Source organism: Genypterus blacodes, unplaced genomic scaffold, assembly GCF_046128005.1.
Source record: "Genypterus blacodes isolate CSIRO-AG114 ecotype Tasmania unplaced genomic scaffold, CSIRO-AGI_Gbla_v1 ptg000232l_1, whole genome shotgun sequence".
In the NCBI taxonomy this organism is placed as follows: domain Eukaryota; kingdom Metazoa; phylum Chordata; class Actinopteri; order Ophidiiformes; family Ophidiidae; genus Genypterus; species Genypterus blacodes.
In genome coordinates, this window is record NW_027467030.1 from 692,501 (window position 1) to 717,500 (window position 25,000).

At 46.1% G+C, this 25,000-nt stretch overlaps 2 protein-coding genes across 2 annotated transcripts in view; both read left to right on the top strand.

Annotated features, from left to right (window-relative positions):
- Positions 1 to 2,785, top strand: part of batf2 (basic leucine zipper ATF-like transcription factor 2) — a 6,134-nt gene extending 3,349 nt beyond the window's left edge. Inside the window, exon 3 of the mRNA XM_076170824.1 lies at positions 1 to 2,785. This exon is cut by the window's left edge and continues 204 nt beyond it. Within this exon, the coding sequence (XP_076026939.1) occupies positions 1 to 675 (675 nt within the window). The 3' untranslated portion in view covers positions 676 to 2,785.
- A 1,796-nt stretch (positions 2,786 to 4,581) lies between these two features.
- The window catches only part of ppp2r5b (protein phosphatase 2, regulatory subunit B', beta), a 22,781-nt gene continuing 2,362 nt past the window's right edge, over positions 4,582 to 25,000 (top strand). Inside the window, exons 1-7 of the mRNA XM_076170799.1 lie at positions 4,582 to 5,668; positions 17,576 to 17,772; positions 18,927 to 19,028; positions 19,605 to 19,697; positions 19,810 to 19,940; positions 20,408 to 20,467; positions 21,961 to 22,069. Coding sequence (XP_076026914.1) covers positions 5,476 to 5,668; positions 17,576 to 17,772; positions 18,927 to 19,028; positions 19,605 to 19,697; positions 19,810 to 19,940; positions 20,408 to 20,467; positions 21,961 to 22,069 — 885 coding nt within the window. The 5' untranslated portion in view covers positions 4,582 to 5,475. The remainder of the gene's footprint in view (positions 5,669 to 17,575; positions 17,773 to 18,926; positions 19,029 to 19,604; positions 19,698 to 19,809; positions 19,941 to 20,407; positions 20,468 to 21,960; positions 22,070 to 25,000) is intronic.

The following is a 25,000-nucleotide window of genomic DNA, read 5'->3' on the forward strand; positions in this document are numbered from 1 at the left end:
AAGCTCTCCAGCGCCGTTAGTGCCCCTCTGCAGACCTCATCTTCCTCTTCCTCTTCTTTTTCTTCTTCTTCTACCTGCCAGACCGAATGTGCTCACCTTTCATCCTCACCTTCATCAAGCTCACCTCATCCATCCCTCTCCTCATTGAACACCTCTCCGCCCTCTTTCTGTGCAGCTCCAAGTCCTCACTCCCTTTTTGCGCCGGTCTGCACAAGCCTCGTTTCAGACCCTGTGCCATCCACCTTCCTCAACACAGCTACTCTTCCTCATTCATCGGCATCGACAAAGGCTCTTGATTCCGTCTTGTGTTCTTCTCTTTCTCTACCTTATCCTGCTACACCCGCCCAGGATGGTCCTATATGTCTCCAGCTCCATGAAGGTGAATTCCGTGGCCCTGCAGCTGATTTGGATCCACCAGCGTTCCATCACAGTCCTGATCTGCAGCACCTCTCTGTTTCCCCTGGTGCTGCCCTTGACCTTGCCTTGAAGCCCACTCATTGTCAGCAAAACGCTCCTTATCCGCCCCCTCTGCTGTCCCTCCTCAGTTCCCTCAATGCCCCTCAGAATACCTCAAGCACCTTTACAGGACCTCTTTATCAACCTCCAAAGGACCTCTCCCTGTCTGAGCTGCTGGAGGGCAACGCCTGGATACTGGATGGGAGTGGAGACCAGTAGCACTACATACCAGGTGCATTCAAGCGCCACTGTGCCTGACTGCTCACATTAAGCCCAGAGACACCCAAGGACGCAGATCAGTGCACCAAAGAACAACTACAATGACCTCAACAAGTCTGGACTCATATCCTCCTGAGACCAGACATTTATTTTACATCTGTTTTGAACACAAAGAGTATAAATCCTTTCTTCCTGTCTGCTATATTCTCTAGTAACTGAAAGTGGCATTTATACCACTGGGGGCAACTGGTTTGAGTCTGAAATGTGCACATGTGAGGACACAGGGTCTCGGGAGGAAATAGCCGGAGTGTCACTTTAACGATTGCAAAGATTGCAGGTAATTCCCAGACTGGAATCTGATTTCAAAGTGTGATTTTCTTTAGCTGCTCAAAATTCTGTGCTGTGTAATGAATCGGCGTAAACCAATCATGCCGTGTAGAAGTACATTAGTTGAAGAAAAAATTGATTTGTGATTTGATGCTAACTTTTTTTTGTAACCCAAGACAAAGAATTCAAGGAGAATTTTGACTGCAGTGAAATCGGTTTTGCTTTGCTTTAGATGGAATATATCCAAGAAATGTGTAATCTTCTGCACAATGTTAAGCAGAGAGTTAAACCTCCATTACACTCTAAAAAGTAATTCAGGGGACCTTTTACCACCAATTAATTAGATGCATGGTTGCAAGATAAAAATTCAAATTTATTGATTTAGATCAATTTTTTAAGTTGCAAACGTTATTTTGATGAGTTGTGTTTACATGATAATGTTGGTAATTACATCAACTTAATATTGTGTGTAATTTAAACTCAAATTTCTATGTTAATTGATTCAAAACAAAATTAAAGATGTAGTAACTTTATGAAATTGGCCCCATGTAACATGCCTGGACGAATTCAGACAGTTAAGACTGTGAGGACCTGTAGCTGAAGAAATACGTTACAAAGGAAATTTTCAAGGTGACTATAATTTCAACCTACAAATAAATTCTACTAAAAGCAATGTATTTGGGCATATTCTCAATTGTAATATGACCAATAGTGGACCCATGCACAGACGTTAGGCTACACCTGCTAATACAGTTGATGGAATATGTTGTACTACTATATGTAGCTAACGCTAGTCATATTTAGCAGTGTAATTTGGCCATCCAACCCTTTATTTTAGCACAACAGTGAAGAATGATAAAGTTTCATTTGACAAATCTGTTCAGCTAGAGAGGGCTTTTCACTTGTGCTGTGGGGAGGAAAATCATGATTAATTGCTTATTTGTGTAACTGTCAACTACATTATGTAATCTAAATTCATTTGCTCATTTCATCCAATGTTGCTTTTATGTCTATGTTAGGTAAGATATTTGTATTGTAAATTGGACTTTGGTTACTATTGTGATACAACTTACAGTTTGGAAAAACTAGTTGATACAACTAAATAATTTGAGTAATCAACTTAAAAACTTGTGTTAATGCTACCAATTATCAAGTAAGCGGTAATTAAAAATACGTTTGATTGTAGCGGAAATGCTACTTCCCCTAACTCAATGTAGTTTGTTGGTTAAACATAATTTCATTAGAAGTTGTCGTAACTCAAAAAGATTGATGCAAACTGTTAATTTTTTTTGTTGAGCCAATGCTTTTGTTTTTAGAGTGTAGGAGTTGTGTGATTCCTTGTTAATTCCCTTATTCTGCTTATATCCAAAGGGTTAAATACAGTAAATATGTTCTGACTGTGACTGTGCTTGAGGCTCTGAGGGTGAATGATGATCCTACTCCGTTTTATAACAGATATGATCAGTTTGAGTAATCATTTGTGGATTATTTTGCCTAAGAACTGTGTATTATATATATATGTAATGGATTTTATCCCATATATATTCTGTATGTATCTTAGATCTAATATATTCTAGTATTTTCCAGCTGTTGAGACTTGACCTGAACGTCTTTGACTTGGAAGCACCTACAAACCAAACCAATGTCCCAAATAAGGGACAGTTAACTGAAATGAACCTAAACTGTTATTGTCAAGTCAGCTTCCTGTTTAAATAAGAAATGTCATTGTAATGTGTGTGTATGTGTGTGTGTGTGTTCATCGTATTAAAAAGCTGATGGAGAATGATAATGAATTTGTTGGTTAACAGATGCAGAGTGTTACAAGATGTTTTACTATTAGATCCAAGAACATGATGAAGTCCACCCTTAGAAGAATTTGAATATAGAGTAGAATTGTTCTTTACAGTGCTTAGATAGAGTGCTGTTAATCATATTGTTTATAGATTTGAGCCTGTCCCTAATGGAGGATGTACAGCAGAGCAGCACAGGCCTCTCCTGCCAAACATTTACCGGACTGACGGTCCCCCTGTGTCTTTCCCAGAATGCAACCAACTGAGCTCACCTGTGACAGCACTGAGGAGGAGGAGGAGGAGGAGGAGGAGGAGGAAGGAGCATATATATGAATAGGAGGCTGTGAGGATGAAGCTGCAGCTGGAGACACAACTGCAAAGGTGCGACTTGACTAATGTGAGAGAGTGAGAGAGAACAAGAGGCTAAGAGGAGAACAAATGCAAGAACAATGGGACTTGATCCTCCAAGCCAAGTACACGCACACACAGACACAGGCACACACACACACACACACACACACACACACACACACACACACACACACACACACCAGGGAGGGGGTGGGGGGGAGTCAGACAGAAACGCTGCTGGAGAAGAGGAGCGCTTATAAAATGAACCGAACTGGATGGTCCACGTCCAGCTGCGGTGTAAAGGTGACGGGGCGGGAGGAGAAAAGAGGAGGAAAAGACAGTAGGGATGAATGAGTCCTCCATTTTTAAACGGAGCGGCTGTATGAGGCAACACAGGCCACATAAATAAAGGAAAATAAATAAATAACTCCATCCTATAGCGTCATCCGCAGTCAGGAGCCTCGTTCATCTCTCTCCTTGCACCACCTCAGGCTGAGGAACCATTTTAAAAGGCAGTCTGAGTCAGATACAGCTGCATCCGGCTGCGCCTTCAAAATAAAACGTCCAGGCAAGAACCACACGGCGTCAAAGCACTCTCCCTCACTCTTACTGTCATATTGCTTTGTACCAATAATGCACAACACATCCGTTTTTCTAATGAGCAGCAAACAACCTGCCCGGGGACTCGTCAACTCTGGGTCAATCGGGATCGGCTGAATGAACTAATCAGGTGTGTGTAGAGTGGAAAGATATGGCGCTGCTACACAGAGGACCAGTATGGAGAAGATACACACCGAGCTATGGGTTTGTGAGTCTAAAGGCTTGGACCATGTTTTGGAGATTTTGGACATACAAGAGAAAAACAGCAACAAACTACTTCCACGTCCTTTTTGTGGCTCTGTGTGTGTGTGTGTGTGTGTGTGTGTGTGTGTGTGTGTCTGTGTCTGTGTCTGTGTGTCTGTGTGCTAGAACCAAATGTACCGAGTAAATGCTAAGTCTTTTATTTTGAAAGGCAGTACCCCGTACTTCCGTATCTCCCTGTCTGACTGCGTCTCACTTTACGCTGCTGAGTCGCTGTAGGACGACCGGATAACGGCATCTGAGAAGAGGGACAGGACACACCGCGTCCGTCTCTCTCACACACACACTCACACACACACGGGTTCCATTGTGTACCACACACACCTTTTAAATCTTCCGTTACCGGCCGGAGCAGCGCGTTTCGTCTCGTTTTTCTCATTGTGTGGCGGTGTAGACACGGAGCGGAGGTGCGGGGTTGTCGGTGTTGCATCGGCCGCTGGCGGAGGAACCTGCACATGTCTGCGCGGTGAGGGAGCGTCCCCCCCTCCCCACCCCGACCCCCCCACCCACCATCACCACCACCACCACCCGCCCTGAGACGGCTGGAGGACGGGAAGAAGAGACACCGAGACACGGAGGTAGAAGATTGAAACACCGAGAGAAAATTAAAGGGAGAACGGAGCCGGTTTGACGGTCAGACGGGATCCGTTAACACGAAGGACAACAGTGATGCGGCAGCCGAGGTCCCAGGCCCCGATAGATGATTTTATGATATCATCACCTTCATCCGCCGCCAGGACCGATCAGTGATTTTTTTTTTGAAATTGTATTGATAACGAGGCACATCGATGAGGACGAACAAATCTTTATGTAAACTGTAATCCGATCTGGAGTCCAGCTGCTCCGAGGAGGAGGAGAAGAAGAAGAAGAAGAAGAAGAAGGAGGTTAATCGGTGTTTGATTACATTTTTTTCTGCTTTTTACGCACGGAGCTCGGATCAATAATCTCTGTGGTTAAATATAGAAGTAAATATCCAAATTTAGGCTGATGACTTGGTCGGTGTGACGCCAATACAGCAGCAGAGAGGCGTGTGTTTGTGTGTGTGTGGTGTGTGTGTGTGCGTGTGTGTGTGTTTGTGTGTGGAGGAGAGGCACGTCTGTCTGAACATCATCTGCTCTTCCACTGGGATGATACACACGCGATTTTGCATCAGAGCGTGAAAAATAACAGAAGAGGGATGCTGCTGCTGCTGCCATTTCCTGCCCGGCTCTGATACATACACTCACACACACACACACACACACACACACACACACACACATATAGACACACATACACGGGACCGGACAGCCAGAAAACACCTCCTCAGCGTCTCCTCTGCCTCCCTCCTCCCTTTATCTCTCTCCCCTCTCCTCCTCCCTCCATCTCCTCCTCTTCCTCCCTCCACCGCGCCTCTTCACGCTGATCAATTGATAATCCATCTGTGATTGAGTAAAGCGTACACCACTGCTGCTCCATCCTCTCCGTCATCATGGAGACGACCAAGTTGCCTCCGTCCAGCCCGTCTTCGCCGACCACCGGCTTCTCGGTTCCATCCGCGGAGAAGGTGGACGGCTTTCCCCGCAGGTCGATGCGCAGAGCCCGGCAGAGGAGGTCCCACAGCTCGTCCCAGTTCCGCTACCAGAGCTCCCAGGTGGAGCTCACCCCGCTGCCCCTGCTCAAAGGTGAGAGACTGTCACTCACTACAGGGACATGAGTGTGTGTGTGTGTGTGTGTGTGTGTGTGTGTGTGTGTGTGTGTGTGCGTGTGCAGACATGAATGGTAGAAAACATGCGGCATGATGGGAGGTATGCATGTTTCATTATTCCAGATGAGCCTGAATGCATCTCAATATTTGAACTTACACCTGTGCATATCAATACTTGATGGAGGGATGTTTGTTCAAATTAACCCTTTGCAGTCACGTCCTTCCTGCCTGACAGGTGAGAGTTTGGATGGATTGGCTGGTCAGGTGTGTGTGTGTGTGTGTGTGTGTGTGTGTTGGGCTGGTCTGCATGGCCTCAGATAGTTGGATCACACTCACGCTTAGAGGTGAAGATCAAAGGGAATCTAGAAGGAAAAAATGATAGAATCAGTAACAAAACATTGGGAAAGCCAAACAATTCTTCAATCAACAGACTTGGTATCTCTGATATCTGGTTTCAGTTGGATTAAAGTATGTTTATGTATGTGTGTGTGTGTGTGTGTGTGTGTGTGTGTGTGTGTGTGTGTGTTCAGACTATCGGGGGGGGGGATGAAAGTGTTCTTTGTCCATTTCATGTTCAATTCTGCAATTAAAGTCGGTGAACTTTTGAACACAAACACGCAAACTCTCTGCGAGCTTGTCTTGTCTCCATGATTTGTTGACGTCCAAGAGGCCCCCCTCTCCTCTGGCCGGGCTGCTGGTGTGAATAAGAATGGTCCCCTAATTGCCTAAGCCTGTTTATGAAACCAAATACACAAAGTGGCTGAGATGGATAATGGAGGATCCTGACGTCCCTGCTGGTTTGTGATGAAGGTTTGAGAAGCTGCTGCTGTATCTGCAGGCCCGTTGTTGCCATAACTGGAGTCCCAGGGCTGTGCTGTTACTTCACACTAGGCCAGTCTGATCCATACGAGCCGGGCTCACCGTGAAGGCCACAGGCAGCACAGGGACCGGACCTATACACACTTTACATTCCTAACCCTAACCCCAACCCTAACCCAAACACACCTGGGTGGGGTTTGGCTCAGTGGAGAATGGAGGGTTTTGCTTTTAGAACTGACAGATAACCAAAGGACAGACAGGAAATGAGACAAAAGCAACACAGATGAGCAAAGAAATAAGGAAAATATGATGAAAAGCTGCTGTCGGTTGTAGTTGCTGATTTAAAAATGAGCAAAATGTGGTTGAAGAATGTCTGTCTGAGTTTTTAGGAGTGTTTTCTTGGCAAGACTTGATGCTTGAACGTTGATTTTTTTTTTGTCCGAATTGATTCTTCTGCCTTTTCCCCGTGCACGCTGTCTGTAAGAACCAGCCAATGCTTTTCACTTTTTGTTCTTCATCGCATTCTCCCCGTGTCAATCAATTTCTCACTGTCTCTGCCCCCCCTCCCCCCCTCCACCTCTCTCTCTCTCTCTCTCTCGCCCATGTGTGCAGGACCAGGGTGCACCATAAGTTCTCACATATGCCTCTGATCCCTCTTCATAAGGTTATGCCCCTTTCCATATACCTCGCAATCTGTTTCCTTTAAGATTCTACGAGGGTAAAGACCCTTTCAGCTTTAGCCTATCAGTCTCTGCACGCTTCGTTTACTAGAGGTTGACTTCCTGTCGCGCCCCGGGAGCGAGGTGTGCCGGGCGGAAGGTGAAACAGCCGTGGCAGACAGAAGCCCCAGTTCTTAACATGCCTGCTGCACCGCTGCGGCACTGTTCCTCTATCCCCACGAGGAAGCGATAGTAAGATCCTGCAGCAGTAGTGCAGGAGAAGCGCCTGGCGTGGGGAAGTCTGTGAGGGACGGCTATGTAGGCCAAGTGTAGACAGACTTGTGGGTATTCTGCTCTCCAGAGAATCGCATTCCCACCATTAATTTGAACAACTCAGTGTGTTAACAAGTGCAGATCTGTCTCACTTCAAGCCCCGAGCGCTCGTCCTGACGGTGTCGTAACTCTCGCTCGTAGTTTCCAGCTGATTACGGAACTAAGTGGAAACTATCAAGAAGCTGCTATTTCATCTGTTCTGGCTCTATTTCCTTTGTTTTGGTGATGTCGGTGTTCTCAATTTCTGCAAGTGAAGCATGAAGACTGTCAAAGCACATGGCGGGGAAGCTAATCAGGTGTCCAATCATAGGTTTAGGGACATTTTGTGCACAAATCAGGTGAAGTAGAACATCGTAAGGTAGTTGGCTCATATCAGCTTACGTGTCGATTCCTCTGCAGTGGTTTGTGCGTGTAACATGTATGACGTGTCGTATGTATCATGGTATCACATCCATAGATTCCTGCACAGTGTCTGTAGCTGCACATGTTAAACAATATGTAACATGCAGCAACGGGTCTACTTTCACATCTTCCCTACTACTGAAGGTTCAAATGCGATCGGTATCTAGACGCGGAGTTCAACCGGATCTGCCCGACCTCATGCTGGTGTGGTCAGGCTGCCATTGTGACTGGATCGCAGTTCCCTGATCTTGTTAATAAAGTTATTTTGAATCGGGAGTTGAAGCTTCGTATCCTGCGTGCTCCACCTGGACAAATGTTTTATCATGGACCTATTTGTGAAGTGGCAGAACGAGGTGTGAGGGTGTTTCTATTCTTGTGTTGCTCCAGTAAAGCGATGTGGAACACTGAGCCAGCCAATTCACCCATACACACACACACACACACACACACACACACACACACACACACACACACACACACACACACACACACACACACACACACACACACACAATTATTAGCTGTCAATTTTTCATTTGGACCCCAAAACCTGAACTGAATGCGTTAGCCTCAACTGGGACTAGCATAACAGTGGGCGTTCCACATTAAGGGGGAAAACCTTTTATATCTGTATTACTCTAAACCAATAATTAGAATCAGCTTAAATGGCATGAATTGTGTGCTGTTGTGTCGGTGATAATGGTGTGTTGGTTCTCGCTCTGCTCCTGGGTGAACAGGCTGTTAGCTTAGCGCTCCGCCCCAGCTGCCATGCTGCTCTCCCCCGGGGCTGCAGACACCAGTCAGGCTCCATGGTCACGGGTGTTCCTCTGCCTCCAGCAGGCTAACCAGGCTAAGGTCACATTCTCTTCCAGCATTTAGTCATCAGATAAACACTTTAGGATTGTGATTTATGCCTTGTTTACTTGTAGAATTGTGCACAGTCTTCTGTTTCACTTGGGGAAGAGTATTGACCCGTTGTGTGAGCAGGCCAGGCAGACACTGACGCTTTGCTTTTGACCTTCACGTTGTCTTAAATCCCTGCGTGGTCCAGATCCAGTCCTCCTGCCTCTCTCTCTGCCAGTCCCCCACACGAGGTGTTCAAAGGGAAATGTAAATTTGGGATCACGTGTTTTTGTGTGACATCATTGTGAGTCATCAGGTGTGTACGCACTCCACAGGGTGTGACTGTGAGCTGGGAGGACGTGTGTACATACGGGGTGAAGCAAGTCATTGGGCATACATAAATCCATACATGATCGCCATGGAAACGTCATCAGGCCTGGTAGACGCATCATCACCACGTAGAGAGAGTGGGTAGAGATGTAGTGGAGTATAGATGGAAGAGCCCTGAGGGACAAATGCTCCTCTTTTCTCCCTTCATCATGGAAACGACGGAAAAGTGTCTCCTTCCTGTTGTCGACGCTGTGGGGGTGGAAGTGAAAAACTAGCCGTCAGACCTTCAATGTATGTCATAAAAGCTTAATGACATCACGTAGGGCGGTGGAAGAGTATTTTTAGAGCACAGTAGCGTTACGAATGTGCAAAAGCTTCAAAGAGCTTCAGTGCTACATGATGTAGACTGTGTGGTTTACACAACAACACTAAAAGATGATTTGTGTTGAATTTAGCTGGACCTTAAAGTATTATGTTTCCGTTTTGTGAAACGTACGTCTGAACAAGGACACTGACACTGACCGACACCTTGAACTACATCAGGAAAAGACTATCGGCAAATATGTGAGGTTTCTATAGTAACCACTCTGATTGTTGCGCGATACGAGACGTCTTCGTGAATCACGTTAGCTTTCACACATGTAACACATCCTCACATGAGGCAGCAGCAGCTTCTCACATGTTCCTCGTCATGCTGTGATGCGTGTGAAGCGTTTATCTCCACAATGTGTGTTTATCCACATTGTGCAATTCTTCTGTCGATGTGCAGTTTACTGTAAAACCCTCACCTTCTCTATTTACACATGATATCGCGATAAGGGTGACACACACAGATTGTGTGTGTGTGCGTGTGCGTGTGCGTGTGTGCGCGTGTGTGTGCGTGTGTGTGTGTGTGTCTGTGTGTGTGTAAGGGAGAGGCCAGCTGGACAAGCCTGGTATTGGGTTACAGAAGCCATGGAGAAGGTTTTGCTCTACTGTCTCAGATCAATTAAGAGAGAGGGAGAGAGGGATTGAGTGTGTGTGTGTGTGTGTGTGGTGAGGAAAGAAATGGAGTGGACGAGGAAAGAGGAAATGACTGAACATTAAGCTGACAGGTGGAGGAGGATCAGAGAGAGGAGGAGAGATGAAGAGATAAAAGAAAGACGGAGGATATTGCAGGAGAGAGGATGTCATGAAACAGCCAGCAATGCAATATCCACAAGCACCGCTGAGCTGAGCCTTAAAGGAATAAGGCAAATTAGCTGCTTCATCCATTGCCACACTGCCCCAACTCTCACCTACGTGGGTGTTCATCACTAAACATGCAGAGAATCAGTCATGGCACCCAAACAGTCACTGACAAAGAGTGTAACAGCTCTAAGAATGATGCACGGCTTCATTAAGTGGTCATTTAGAGGCAGGAAACCTGGGAAAAGTGAATTTAGTAGGACTGAGCTGCGATGAATCACAGGCTCGGCCTCACTCAGAGACACGGAAATGTGAGTAATGTTTGTCACATTTCCGTGTCGGCGATGAAAGGTTTGCTGCGGCCGTCGTCCGACTGAGCCAGGAAGCAGATTATTATTATTATTATTATTATTATTCAAGTGTGGTTTGCAAAGCCGCTAATCAAACGGCGAGGACGTCTCCAGCTGGGATAACGACATCCCGTATTTGTTTACCGACTGTCACCAGTTTGTGTTCACATTTCGCACTGCAAATATTGTGTTCTTACACTGCGAAGCATGTTGTCATGTGAGGCGTTCAAGGTCCCGAGGGGAGATGGAGTCAGATTGATTATTATGGATGATTTAAAATGTCTTCACCTTCTCTCACAGCCTTTGACTCACCCGGACAAATACAGCAATTTAAGAGTCACTGTTAAAGTTTCAAAATGCTTTGCAATCACCGCAGAGTGTTTTGTAAGCTCTGAAGATGGCTTCTGCTTTTATTACTGAGAAATGAGTTTCGCTTTAAGGGAACAAGCGTTTACTCAGAGCAGCTGTCATGCACGTTATCATTTGACTTCTTTCTCGTGCGTCTTACAAGGCAGGCTCAGGGAGTTTTGGAGCGCGTGAGACCCGAATAACATCGCCTCTTAGCGTGTTTAAATGTTCATGCCTGTGTTTTGGCTTAACAAGTGACAACAAGGAGATATCATCATGTTCACAAAAACAAGAAGACATCCAGTGAAGACTTCTGTGGCTCCCGTGGAACACACACTCTGAGGCCACGTGTTTGTAACGTGAACACAATCCAAACTAATTCTGAACCAGCTACAGGCAGATGTGTTGATAAGAGAGAGAGAGAGTGTGTGTGTGTGTGTGTGTGTGTGTGTGTGGGTGTGTGCTGGGCGTGTGAGTTGGTACCATTAAGCAAGCGAAACCTGATTTGTCATTTCCCAGTATTGTGGCTCACTCGTCTCTTCCACGTATCTCCGCCGCTCGTTCAGCCCAGTGGACACTTTGTTCCCGTTGTGTCGAATGGTGACGGCACAACGCGCCCAGGCTGCTGTTTACCCCTCCATCTTTCCTCCAAACCTCCAGGATGGGAGCCTGGGAGGGACACGGGGAGCGTCTCCTGCTAATCACTCTGTGTATGAGCGGGGTAATGAGTATGGATACTGTGGCTGGTGTGTTTCCCACACAGTTTGTCACGTGGTGGACATGTTTAGGAGGATTATGTTATTATCACACATTCCTTAAGGTTATATTCATACTGCCTGGACTTTATACTCTCTCTCTCTCCTGTCGGTCTCTCTATTCTCTCTCTCTCTCCTTTCTCTTCTTTCCCCTATTGCGTTGCTGGGTTGAGTGTGTGTGTGTGTTGGGAATGACAGAGGTGCAGAGGAGGCTTGGATGTAGGCTAAAAAAGAAGCTGTCCTCACCTCCCTCTGTACGTCTGCCTCCCTGTCTTTCTGTCATGGACACACACACACACACACACACACACACACACACACACACACACACACACACACACACACACACACACACACACACACACACACACACACACACTGTTATTTAAAGCTGCGCTTGCTCATCTCGTTTAAGATGGGGGGCAAAAAACCTATAGAGGCAGTGTGTGTGTGTGTGAGAGAGAGAGAGAGGGAGAGAGAGAGGAGGAAAAGAAGGGAGGCACCTAGTGATGGAGGGAGAGAGGCGAAGGGATGATGTCATTTTTTAACCCTGTACTGCCCCCCTCTCCTCCCTCTTGCTGTTTCTTCCCGACATCACATCTCTCTCTCTCTCTCTCTCTCTCTCTCTCCCTCTCTCTCTTTCTCTCTCCAGCAGTACTATATTTAGTTTCTGTGCGTGTGTGTGTGTTTGTGCATGTGTTGCGATGCTGCCTCACACTGCTCAGCCCTACTGTATATTGCTGCTCCTTTTACTCAGTCTACCTCCCTCTCTCTCTCTCTGTCTCTCTCTCTCTTCCTCTCCTAACCCGTCCTCTTCCTCCAGTCCTGTTCAGCAGCTGCATATAAATTCAGTTCTATTGCTTTAACCTTTACCGGAATATTTTGCCATTTCCTAACCCCTGTGTGGAGGGAATATTCCATGGAGACTGTGGCCTTTACCCAGGAGGAACACGCATGAGCTCGCATTTAGGCAACTGTAAATAATATTAAATAGATTTAATGACACAAACATATTAATTTCCTTTAATGTTACATTTCATTTTTGCTGTTTATCCTCAAAGCTGCAATGTAAATCAGGTCAGGAGGAAAGATTGCCCCCCTCAAATTTCTTTATTTGTATTCTTTTGATTTTCTATGATTTCATTTATTTCAGATTTGATCTACATTTTTAATCTTCTAGATGGTTAAAGGATGCGTTGCCATTTTCCCTCTCCGAGCCGTTCACACCTCGGCCCATGTGACTCCTCTGCTGGTGTGAGCGACTCTGAGAGGATAAATGTCCCCTGACTGTCCACCGCTCACACACACACACACACACACACACACACACACACACACACACACACACTCAAGAAATGTCCAGATCTTTTTTTTTTACAGTGCAGTGACATGTTGAGAAAGTGACAATCTGGTGTCGCTTAGAGCTTGTGTGTTCTCTGAGCACAATACAATACAACACAACACACAAGGACACACATCCAGGACACATATTGTCTCTCTGAGGACGATGCAGTCTTCTCATATCACCTGATCCGCAACGGCTACCACTAGAGATTGGAAGCATAATGTACTCAGCGTAGTATTTTGGCGCGTAGCTGGGATTGTTATTTTATTGTTGTCGCAAAGATAACCCGAGTGAATTCATCATGTTCGCTGTAAGTGCAGTTTGTAGAGTTCTCTGTGTTGTGGTTTTGATCCTGTTCCAAATATTAGCTCACTATACTGTAAAGATACAATGGAGTCAACAATTGCATTTCTTTGTTAAATATCATTATTAAAGAAAGCATTAGCATACAGTTGTGGGACATTTTAGAGATTGTTTGGAGAAACGAGAAAGACATTGAGGAGGAAAGAGAGGCAAAAACGAAGAGATAGAAGAGAACTAAAACCGTAAAGAGAACCAAGGTGTAGTGTTCATGTCAATTAAGACGATTGGTTGACAAACAGAGCCACAGCCAGTAAGGGTGATGTGTCTAGTTGGAGTCTAAGCTCACCCTCCCTCACCTTCCCTCACCCTTCCTCCCTTATGTTAGAGTCAGATTGGTCCCTTAGGTCCAGGATGCAGTGATAAATCTCATCAACGCTCCCTCTCAGTGGTGTCCTGAAGGTAAAGCAGGTCCTCCCATATCAGTTGAGGAGGGGAAGGGAAGTTTACAAAAATTGTTAGAGGCAAAGCGTCTGATTTGGAAGTACTTAAATCATTGGTTTGCAGACAATTAGTGTTGTGTTGACGGACTAGACAAACTGTTAGAACTACCATCAGAACAAGGGAACATGGTATACCTTTGTGATGCCTTTGTAATGCCACACTGAAAGAGTCCAAGAACCAGGGAGGGAACAGGTAATTGCTTTTCTTAATTTTGATTTTGATTTTGTCTGCCTGCCAACTGACTGTTTTTGAAATGCTGTTATAATTATGGAGCTTTTGTCATTTTTGTAACGGTGCTGGCCAAGTCCGCCATGTAAAGGAGAATGTTCCGGTTCAATAAAAGCCAACCCTTTACACCTTGAATTAAAATGAGAACAGAGTCCAAATGAGAGTCTTCCCTGCAGTCTAGGAACAGGAGGAGTTCTTGGCGACTTGTTGAGGTGAGACAGAAAGTGTCACTTGACTGTCCTTGGGTTCCTTTTGTGTTTAATGAAACTCTGAAAATAGGGACACTGGTGAGGCACCTGCTCATGTTAATAAAGTTCTTTTAGATTCAGGATTTTGCAACTTGCTTTAAAGGAACCTGCACCTGGAATGGAAGTGGCAGCCAGGGCAGAGACATGATTGGCGATTGTGAAGCTTAGTAAGGTGGAGCACAGGGTTTGATAGAGCAAACCAAACCTCAGGCATGAAGAATCCAGATGATGAGAGGCTTTCTAATGCCAGGTGTTAAAAGGGGCACACATGTTTTTACTATAGGAATCATATAGAACAACATGACGATAGCTCCCTAATGAACGTCTGACTGGCTGTGATGAAGATGTGAGATGATGCTAAACGCTGATTTAAAGGAACCAGCCGTGAGGGAAACTGGAGTTAATTTCACTGATTTGTATCTCAGTTTTGTGTCCTGGCTCTCCCATCATGCATTGCGCTTGTATCTTGATATTTAACCCCACTCAGTCTGTTATAGTAGATAACAATGTAAACCAGCGTTTCTTCCTCCAACCCACATTAGACAGTTTAACCCTTTACGGGTGCAGTGTGGGTGATTTTACACACGTGTGTTGTCTGAATGTGTGTGCTGTGTTGTGTTGTGGCCCTGTCAGCTCCACACACTCTTCTTCTCTTCTCTGCTCTGCTCGTTAATTTGCTTCCTCTCTTTTCCTCTTTCCCACTCGCTGTCATATGACCCTGATGTCCCTTTCTTTTTCTCACCTTCTCTCCCACTCTGTCTCTGGAACACACACACACACACACACACACACACACACACACACACACACCAGCACACTTTTCCTTCCTCTTCATCTCTTCACCTCTCTCTGTTCCTTTCTTTTTCAGTCCCAGCATGGCACATCTTCATACAATTACTCTCCATTAAAAATGGATTAGATTTCACCTTCACAGTTTGTCCACAGAGGGAGAGAGAAAGCAGAGACGCAGAGAACAAGGGAGAGAGGACGGATGGAGAGGAAGGGAGTGACTAAGGGCTGAAGGAGGGATGGAGAGATAGAGGAAATGATAAGAGAGGGGAGGTGAAGAAAGGGAGGAAGGGAAAAGGAAAATAGAGGGGTGGAGAAAGAAAATAAGGGATGTGACAGCAGGAAGAGAGGTAGACGAGTGATGAAGGGTCAGCAGGATGAAAGCAGAGGAGCTGCAGCCAGCACTTATCTCAAACACGCCAGGAGACAAAAGCATGGAGCACGGATTCTTGGTTGTCATTAAGCCAATTCAACAAAGTCCACTTCACCCGCTTTCAGCTTCTTAACAGTTGTCTCCCGTCACAAACAGTCAGCGGAGTCGTGTGAGTGCGGCTGTCACACATTGGTCCAGTCCCTGAGAAATGGCTGCCGTTCAAGAACAAATGGAGTGTTTCACACAGCTCAGCGGACTCGGGCTCCTACATGTGAACAGCGGACGAGAAACTGAAAAGAAGAAACAACAGCAACAGACGGTGAGCGTGAAAGGTCGGGGGGAAAGTTAGCGAGCGGAAAGAGACGATGACAGGAAACCCATCCTCGGCTTTTAGTCCTCGGCTCCGGAAAAAGGCACAAAGGAGAGGAAACTTTGAGAGAGAACTTAATTTAATTTGCAGTTAAGGCTCAAGTATTCAGTCAGTGAGAGACTAATCAATCTTTCAATAGTCTTTGTTCCATGCAGAGCGTCATCATTCAAGGCAAACCTCGCTGTGGATTGAGTGCTAAAGGGATCTGAGCTTGGTCAGGAATCCACATCATCGCCCGACTGTAGACTTTTAGGATAATTAATCAAGCTTCTTGGTCGACATCACACTTCACATCAGCGCACAGCTGATCAGGCTGGAGTTGGTTGAAAGTGGTTAAAATCAGACCCTGACTGACTCACACAACTTGAGCAGTAAGGACGACTCTTCAGAGAAATGCCTTTAATTGCACTTAAAGTAGAAACTGTGATTATCACACAAAGTGCAATTGGTCATAATGAATACTGGGTCGGTTTCCATGGCATCGAAAAGGAGTGTGTGTGTGTTTCTCGAACACCTCGGGCAAAAGACAAGTGTCTCCTTGTAATGCTTGGCATGCTGTGAGCCCAGAGGAACAGATGGTGCGTCTGTGCCCAGAAGAGGTGAGGGGGTCCGGGGCTGGGAGAGCTCCAATCAGACCCTCACCTCTCCTGGGTGTCCCACCTAGAGGTTAAGAAGGGTTAAAGCTAATCCGCTCGTGTGTGTGTGTGTGTGTGTGTGTGTGTGTGTGTGTGTGTGTGTGTGTGTGTGTGTGTGTGTGTGTGTGTGTGTGTGTGTGTGTGTGTGTGTGTCTCTCTCAGGGTTGAGTCTCAGGCTTGAGTCTTAGGCTTGAGTCCAGTTTGGGCCGGATCTCTGGACGGATCTGTGTCGGTACTGAAGCTCCGTCCATCCATTCATCCAAAACATCTAATATCAATGAATATGCAAATCCAGCTCTGACTGGTGAATCACTGCTTCAACATTAACCCATCGTTTGTTTCAATCTAGTGTTGGGACTGAACTCCACACACACACGTCACTGCTAACACAGGCTAATGTATGGATGTGTCACTGCTATATTTAGCCACTGAGTCATCAATCAACTGGTTGCTTAGGAATAAGAACCACACTACCTCCATGTTGCTGCAGCCGAAGCTTTTAGACTCAGTCTAGATTTCTTAGTTTTTGTTTCATTTCTGGACCGGAGTTACACAATCCCACAGCGACAAAAACAGTTACACAAACCCCCCAGGAATCCATTATACATGTCATTATACTTGTTTATAATTTATAGGTGTGTGTGTGTGTGTGTGTGTGTGTGTGTGTGTGTGCGTGCGTGTGTGTGCGTGTGTGTGTGTGTGTGTGTGTGGTGTGTGTGGTGTGTGTGTGTGTGTGAGAGAGAAGTGGAGTTTTTGGAGGTATAAGGTTTTAATCTGTCGGCCGACAGCAGGTTGTTTTATTGTGACAAACAGGTTTGGAGAATGAATCTGACAGGTAAAAGGACAGAGATACAACATAGCCCTCAGGAGGAAGATGTGTGTGTGTGTGTGTATGTAATCTGTGGTCTTTCCCTCATTACCTTTTGAGAGAAGATCTAGCCTGTAGTTTACATCCAAACTCCTGCTTCAGCACCAAACTCAAGCTGGTTCTTCTTCTTCTTCTTCTTTGGCTGCACGTCCTCTGTCTGTCCTCTAACCTCCTGGTCCAACATGTCTCCTCCTCCTCCTCCTGTCTCCTGTCTCCAGATGCCCCGGTGGCAGAGCTCCACGACCTGTTCTGTAAGAAGCTGCAGCAGTGTTGTGTACTGTTTGACTTCCTGGACTGTGTGGCCGACCTGAAGGGGAAGGAGATCAAACGTGCGGCGCTCAACGAGCTGGTGGAGAGCGTGGCCACCAGCAGAGGGGTCCTCATAGAGCCGCTCTACCCAGAGGCCATAAAGATGGTAGGAGGGGCATGATGGATGGATGGATGAAACATTATAAAAGGGGTGACAACGTGAACTATGATGAATCAGTGCTAACTAGCTGTGCGCTTGCTAGCACCCCCTGTGGCTGTAATGATCATTACAACACCACCACACAGATGTGCCTTATGACATTACATTACGATCATTTGGCAGACGCTTTTATCCAAAGCGACTTACATTACATAACCACCCTTCACAGAGGGGGGAGCAATTGTGGGTTCAGTGCCTTGCTCAGTGGCACCTCGGCAGGGGCTCGAACCGGCAACCCTCCGGTTCCCAAGCGGAAGCTCTACCCACTGAGCCACTGCCTCCCCATTATATAAGCATGGAGCATGTCAAGATCTGGAACAAAGTACTTACCTATGTGGCCCTATTTGCACAAAAGCATGAAGTTCATTATACGGTGGGGATCGACTGTAATGATGTCATCATATATGGCTGTTTGTTGTGATGTTTCACTCTGTGAGAATGATCATGAACGAGTGAACCAATGGATCAGTGAATTGATGGAGGAGGAGGGAAACACATCAAAAGGTCAGACGGAGAGAGAGAGAGAGAGAGAGAGAGAGAGAGAGAGAGAGAGAGAGAGAGAGAGAGAGAGAGAGAGAGAGAGAGAGAGAGAGAGAGAGAGAGAGAGAGAGAGAGAGAGAGAGAGAGAGAGAGAGAGAGAGAGCACCCAGAGTGGGAGGTGTCCTGCTGAGGAGCTTTGGTGGAGTCCATCACTCCAGGCTAAAAGGGCGGTAGGAAAGGGAAGAAGGGAAGGAAAGCCAGAGGGAAGAGGAGAGGATAGAGGGGATGAAGAGAGAGAGGACAGGAGGAGAATAGGTAGATACAGCTTATGATGGAGGAGAGGAAGAGAGAGGGAGGGAGGAGGAACATGTTTACATGCATGTTAAAGCTTCAATTCTAATCTGATTAAGGCAACAAATAAGCGATGTCATCACGTTAACGGGCATGAAGCCACATCAGACCGCTCAGGCCTGGGTTACACTTCATGTACCTATGAGCTCACCCCCTCTTTGTCCTGGCTCTTTCCTCATTCCATCCCTGTCCCCTGTCCCCCTCATCTGTCCCTCACCCACCTTATCCTCCATCCTCTCCTCCTCCTTCCCTCATTCCCCGCTCTCCAGATCTCAGTAAATATCTTCCGAACTCTCCCACCCAGCGAGAATCCAGAGTTTGACCCGGAGGAAGACGAGCCGACTCTGGAGGCCTCCTGGCCGCACCTGCAGGTACGCATGGCACCCACCAGTAGGAGGTGCTGCATTCACCATCAGTTACATTTATGTCTCCTGAACTGAACCCTCTGCTGAGATATACTGCAGAAGACAGAGGATGTAAAGGTAGAGAGAACCTTGTTCTCCGGAGGGATCTTCAGTAGAATATCTTGTGTGTTTGCTGTTTTCATCCAGTTGTTGTGATGCACTTGGTTTGTTATTCAAGTGAGACACACTGCAGTGTTTGTGAATTCCATGAAAGATGGGCCTAGGATATAATATAAACTATTAGGAAGGACTAGCAGAGAGGCTAAACTCCCAGCAGACATTGCTTTTATGTGGTATTCAGCATTTTATCCCCTAACACATGCTGCCCCTTCCTGTAATGACTCCAGGATGCTGCTGTGTAAGATGGGATGTATAAATATACCTGTTTAATCAGCCCAAATCAAAACAAAGACCTGCCACCCAGGCAAACGCTCCCTGGCTGACTTACAGTCCGTTCACTTTGTTGACACACTGGTGTGATGTACATTCACTCCCTCACTCTCCCAAGTAATCAGTGGGAACATTGTGCTTCCATGTGGTCAGCTGGTGTACGAGTTCTTCCTACGTTTCCTGGAGAGCCCGGACTTCCAGCCCTCCATGGCCAAACGCTACGTGGACCAGAAGTTTGTCCTTCAGGTAACTCTTTGACTGTTCCTGCTCCTGCTAAAGGCTTTCAAATTACCTTCAAATGCAGTTAGGCTCTAATGATGTATTGTGTGTGTGCGTGTGTGTGTGTGTGTGTGTGTAGCTCCTGGAGCTGTTTGACAGTGAGGACCCCAGGGAGAGGGAGTACCTGAAGACCATCCTGCACCGCGTCTATGGAAAGCTACTGGGCCTGCGAGCCTACATACGCAAACAGATCAACAACATCTTCCTCAGGTGACTCCTTCACTCCACCCATGTGTGTGTGTGTGTGTGTGTGTGTGTCTCGTGTGCAGGTCTCACATGGATCTCACATCAGAGAATCCAATCTCGTGACCTCCGGACTTCATTTAGTTGAGTTTTGCCTCTAACATGTCCGCAGGCAAATCACGGCGTCGTGACACGAATCTCTTAATCAGCTAACTGATTAAACAGCTCCGACTAATGAGAGAGCAGCGGCGTGTAATCATCAACCAGCTCTGTCTCTATCTACATATAACAGCGTATAAAGCCCTCAGGTTACAGGAAGATTGCTACGTTACACACACACACATTTATAGATCTGTTTTTGGTAAACAGTTGAAGCAGTCATTGTCTTTAAATGTCACACAGAGAGACTGTAGTGTCTTCATCAGTTGATGTGCCCTTACATCCCACTCTTTGTGCTAACATGTGTGTGTGTGTGCTCTGTTTTTAATCCTCAGGTTCATATATGAAACTGAGCACTTCAACGGAGTCGCAGAACTACTGGAGATCCTTGGCAGGTTTGTACACACACACACACACACACACACACACACACACACACGCACATTTTCTTTACAGGTAGGATTTTTATGGTGCAAGGGGTGAGGGATGAGGAAGGAGGGAAATGAGAGAGAGCTGTAGGGAGGGAGAGCAACCGGGGGATCAATCACACATATGATTGCTCCGGGGTTTTTTGTATTCTGTTGCTTGATCTCTGAGACCTGTAAGGGAAACATGAGACGGGTAGAAATGAAGAGAGACGAGCGAGGAAGCCGAAGACGACACCAGAGTGGAAGGATGACAGAGATAATGGAGAGAGAGAGAAAAACAAACAAGAGCAGAGATATGAGCATAAACACACTGTGTATTTTCCTTCTCCTGTCAGAGAGAGGGAGAATGGGGATGAGAGAGGAGAAGAAATGAATGATGCAACACTCTCCACAGAGACTTAACACTCCAGAGAGAGAGAGAGGGAGAGAGAGAGAGGGAGAGGGAGAGAGAGAGAGAGAGAGTCACTAAATAACTCAAATGCTGAGTGAGTGCATATTTGGGCAATTATGTTGTGTATTTTTTATTTGTTGTATTTCTTAAAATAAAGGTTAAATATATTCTTAAAGATATTTATAAGCAAGGGAGGGAGAACAAAAGCCTGCGTGGGCTCTTGGGATGTGAGGAGGGATTTCATCTTTCTATTCTAAGTGAAACTCTTCTCATTTCACCTCAATTTCCCCCAATTTAATGGGGAGGAATCACACAAAAAGTAATGGTGGCTGAAATGGCGCTGTGGGTAAGTGGGGAGAGAGAGTAAGAGAGAGAGAGAGAGAGAGAGAGAGAGAGAGAGAGAGAGAAGGAGGGGAGCATATGAATCCAAGGTGAGAAAAGGCAGCAGATGAGCCTCAAGAGAGCAAGGGGGGGGCGAGTGAGTCAGAAGTGGAGGAAGGAGAGGAGAGAGAGGTTTGTGTTCATGTTGGTGGTAACAGGGGTATTTATAGCTCCTCCCACACACTCAGAGAGAGAGAGAGAGAGAGAGAGAGAGAGAGAGACAGCAGGAGGGAAACAGATTCTAAATAGACAGACAGATAAATGGTCCATTCAAACAGACCTGCATCATGAGAGGCCACAGCATAGGAACAACGTCACACACACACACACACACACACACACACACACACACACACACACGTTGCCCGTTGTAAATCCTTCCTGTAATCCTGGCCCATCTTTGAACAATGCGTTAGAATGTTACAATGAGGGTTGGAAGAAAGTTTTGACAATCAACACTGATTTGTAACAGCTGGTTCCACCACGGCCCAAAGAGCTTCTGTAAGAGTCACACACCTATACTGCTTTATATAGAAGAAGGAGTGAAGAACAGAACCTCCCTGGGAGAGAAGAAAAGAATGGAACACAGTCCACAAATGAAATGATTCAATGATATTAATGCTCCTCTCTTCTCCTCTCCTCTCCTCTCCTCTCCCCTCCTTTCCTCTCCTTTCCTCTCCTCCTGCAGCATCATAAACGGTTTTGCTCTGCCTCTGAAAGCCGAACATAAGCAGTTCCTGGTTCGGGTTCTCATCCCCCTACACACAGCCAAGTCTCTCTCCATCTTCCACGCACAGGTCAGTGTGTACCAGCTAACACACCGCCAGCCTTCATATTTACTTGTGTGTATATATATATACTGTATGTGTTAAACTGTTTAGAAAAGCATGTTAGAAAGGTTTGAACATTTCTAGGGCTCCCAAAGCCTTTGTGTGTGGTAATCAGATCACCTGATACATCTGCACTAATCCTGTAGTGTCCTAAAGTGGGACCTGTGTGATATCTTGTATTTAGGATCAAAACAACACTTGACACTGTTAGATCACATCCTGTGCCAGTGTTCTGAGCATCGTTGTTATTTACACATGTCCAACTTAAAATGAGCCCAGATCAGATTAAAGACTGCAATGAAATCCAGATGAGATGTGTTTGGTTGTGTTGGACCTCCTATAAGATAAGACAGCTATAGATCTGACAGTAATAAAATCCTAAACCCCAGTGGCAACGTTTGTGTATCACTCTTCCATACATTCAGATCAGCTGTAGCTTCTAGTCAGAGGTTTGGTTTCACTCAGCAAGTCTCCATTATGGGTTCTATGCAGTCGTGTCCATATTCTAAAATCGAATCCTGTAAACCAATATGTTGTTCAAGCATAATTGTGAACGCCTCAGTGATTGTTGGGATTGCTGCAGTGTTCCCTGTTCACCACTAGATGGCTGACCCGAGTCACAAATCATCCTTATCATTATGCAGAGCAGAATTTGTACAGCGTGTGTCTCTGGTTTCTCAGATTTGTAATGTTTTTGCTTGTGTGTGTTTGTGTGTTTGTGGCTCATTATGGTTGATGGCATTGATGACTCTCTCTGTGTGTGTTTGTTTGGCTCACGTGTCTATTTGTGTCAGGCAATATTTGGTTATGCAGAAGGTACAGTTTGTTCTCTCTCTCTCTCTCTCTCTCTCTCTCTCTCTCTCTCTCTCTCTCTCTCTCTCTCTCTCTCTCTCTCTCTCTCTCTCTCTCTGTGTGTGTGTGTGTTCTGGGTCTCAGCATCACCGTGCCCTACATTTCTTCTTTCTGTCTCTCTGCCTGTGATTCACACATATACATTATTCACACACACACACACACACACTGGCTCACACACATGCACAGTTTGACAGGTTCACCAGGGAATCAATGCTTGTGGGCAGCAGTTTCGCTCCTTAGCTGTGGTTTTGCATTAGTGATGTCATTCAGATCTAACCGGAAATAAGACGCTGAAATATGTTACGTCTAATAAATCCAATATATTATGTTTTTTTTTAAATTTTTATATTGACTGAATATTTATTTAGTGGTGTAGGATTTAAGCTTGGGGTTCTAAACGTGTGTGATGCAGCAGAGAGGCACAGAGGAAGGAACACTGGTGATCCCAGCAGGTTCCACACGCTATCGTCCCGTTACATTGGAGAACCTTTAGTACCGCTTACAGGCCAGTAGAGGGCGCAGGATGGTCACAAGTCCGCCACCTTCATGAGGCAGGCTTACAGGCCAAGAGAGGGAGAAGGTGGCAGTGGTTAGAGTTTATTTACTGATGGAAAAAGGATGGAAAGGCAAAAGTGGCAGTGTGTCTGAGGCAAACACTTCAGCCGACAGTAAACAAGTCAAGAGTGTCGCCCCTGTGTTCGCTGCCATTCACTACACACACATGCAGATTCAAGCTGTGCTCTGTTCTTGCTCTCTTGCTTCCAAAGGGGTGGAGAGGCAGAGGAAGCATCAGAACCTGAGCCTGCTGTAACAAATTTACTGGCAAAATGACAAATAAAGTAGAATGAGTTCATCCCCAGAAATAAATCCATATCTGACCTGTCACCTTGACAAACCAATATCTGTAAAACCTCAGTCTTAATGGACAATAATGTCCATAATCCTTAGCCTAACAACGGCTCACAGCACTCACAAAGCTCGGCCTGACAACAGAGTCCCACATCATATTTGCCCGGGGCCGTTTCTCTAATGCCACGTTAATACTTTAAATAGTTTGACTGCTGAACACCTTCACTTTAATCCTCTCTTTCCTGCTTTTCTTTGTATTCAAACTCAACATCCCTTCTTTCACCGGCTGACTTTTTATAAAACCCCCCCCCGTTCCCTTCTTCACTCTATGGCTGCAGTATGGTGTGAAAGATGGAGATGGGGGTGGACAAGGAAGCTAGAAAAGAGCTTAGACAGTGAAATGGATCAAAACACACGGACGTGGATGTGAAATCCAGACGGTCAGACGGTCAGACCACAGGTCAGGAATGAGAGAAAACAAGAGGGGAGTGAAAGTGATCAACATTCTGTACCTCTGCCAATGACGTTTGAAGTAGAACAGACAAATGCAATAATATGATTACAAAGGTAAAGAAGTTGGACAAAAGAGGAAAGACGTGCAGAGAAAGACATGAAAGGACTGAGCAGGGAGAGAGACAGAGAGAGAGAGAGACACACAGAGAGAGAGGGAGAGAGAGAGAGAGAGAGAGACACACACAGAGAGACAGGGAGAGAGATAGAGAGAGAGGCAGAGAGACAGAGAGAGAGAGAGAGAGAGGCAGAGAGAGAGACAGAGAGAGAGAGAGAGAGAGAGAGAGAGGCAGAGAGACAGAGAGAGAGAGAGAGAGGCAGAGAGAGAGACAGAGAGAGAGAGAGACACACAGAGAGACAGGGAGAGAGAGAGAGAGAGAGAGAGGCAGAGAGACAGAGAGAGAGAGAGGCAGAGAGACGGAGGTCTGAACTCTATCTCAGATTGCCCTTAAGGGACTTTGTGTGTGTGACATCACTCCTTCCGAAGTACAGTAAACACACGCACACATAGTCTCCGTCGCCACGGTGCCCACTCGCCACAGCAACCGGCCTGGGTGGAGGGGGCAACCGCATAACACACAGACACACGCACGCACACACACACGCACACACACACACACACAGACACACGCACAAACACACATACACACACACACGCACATAGTGAATAATAGGAAATTATTT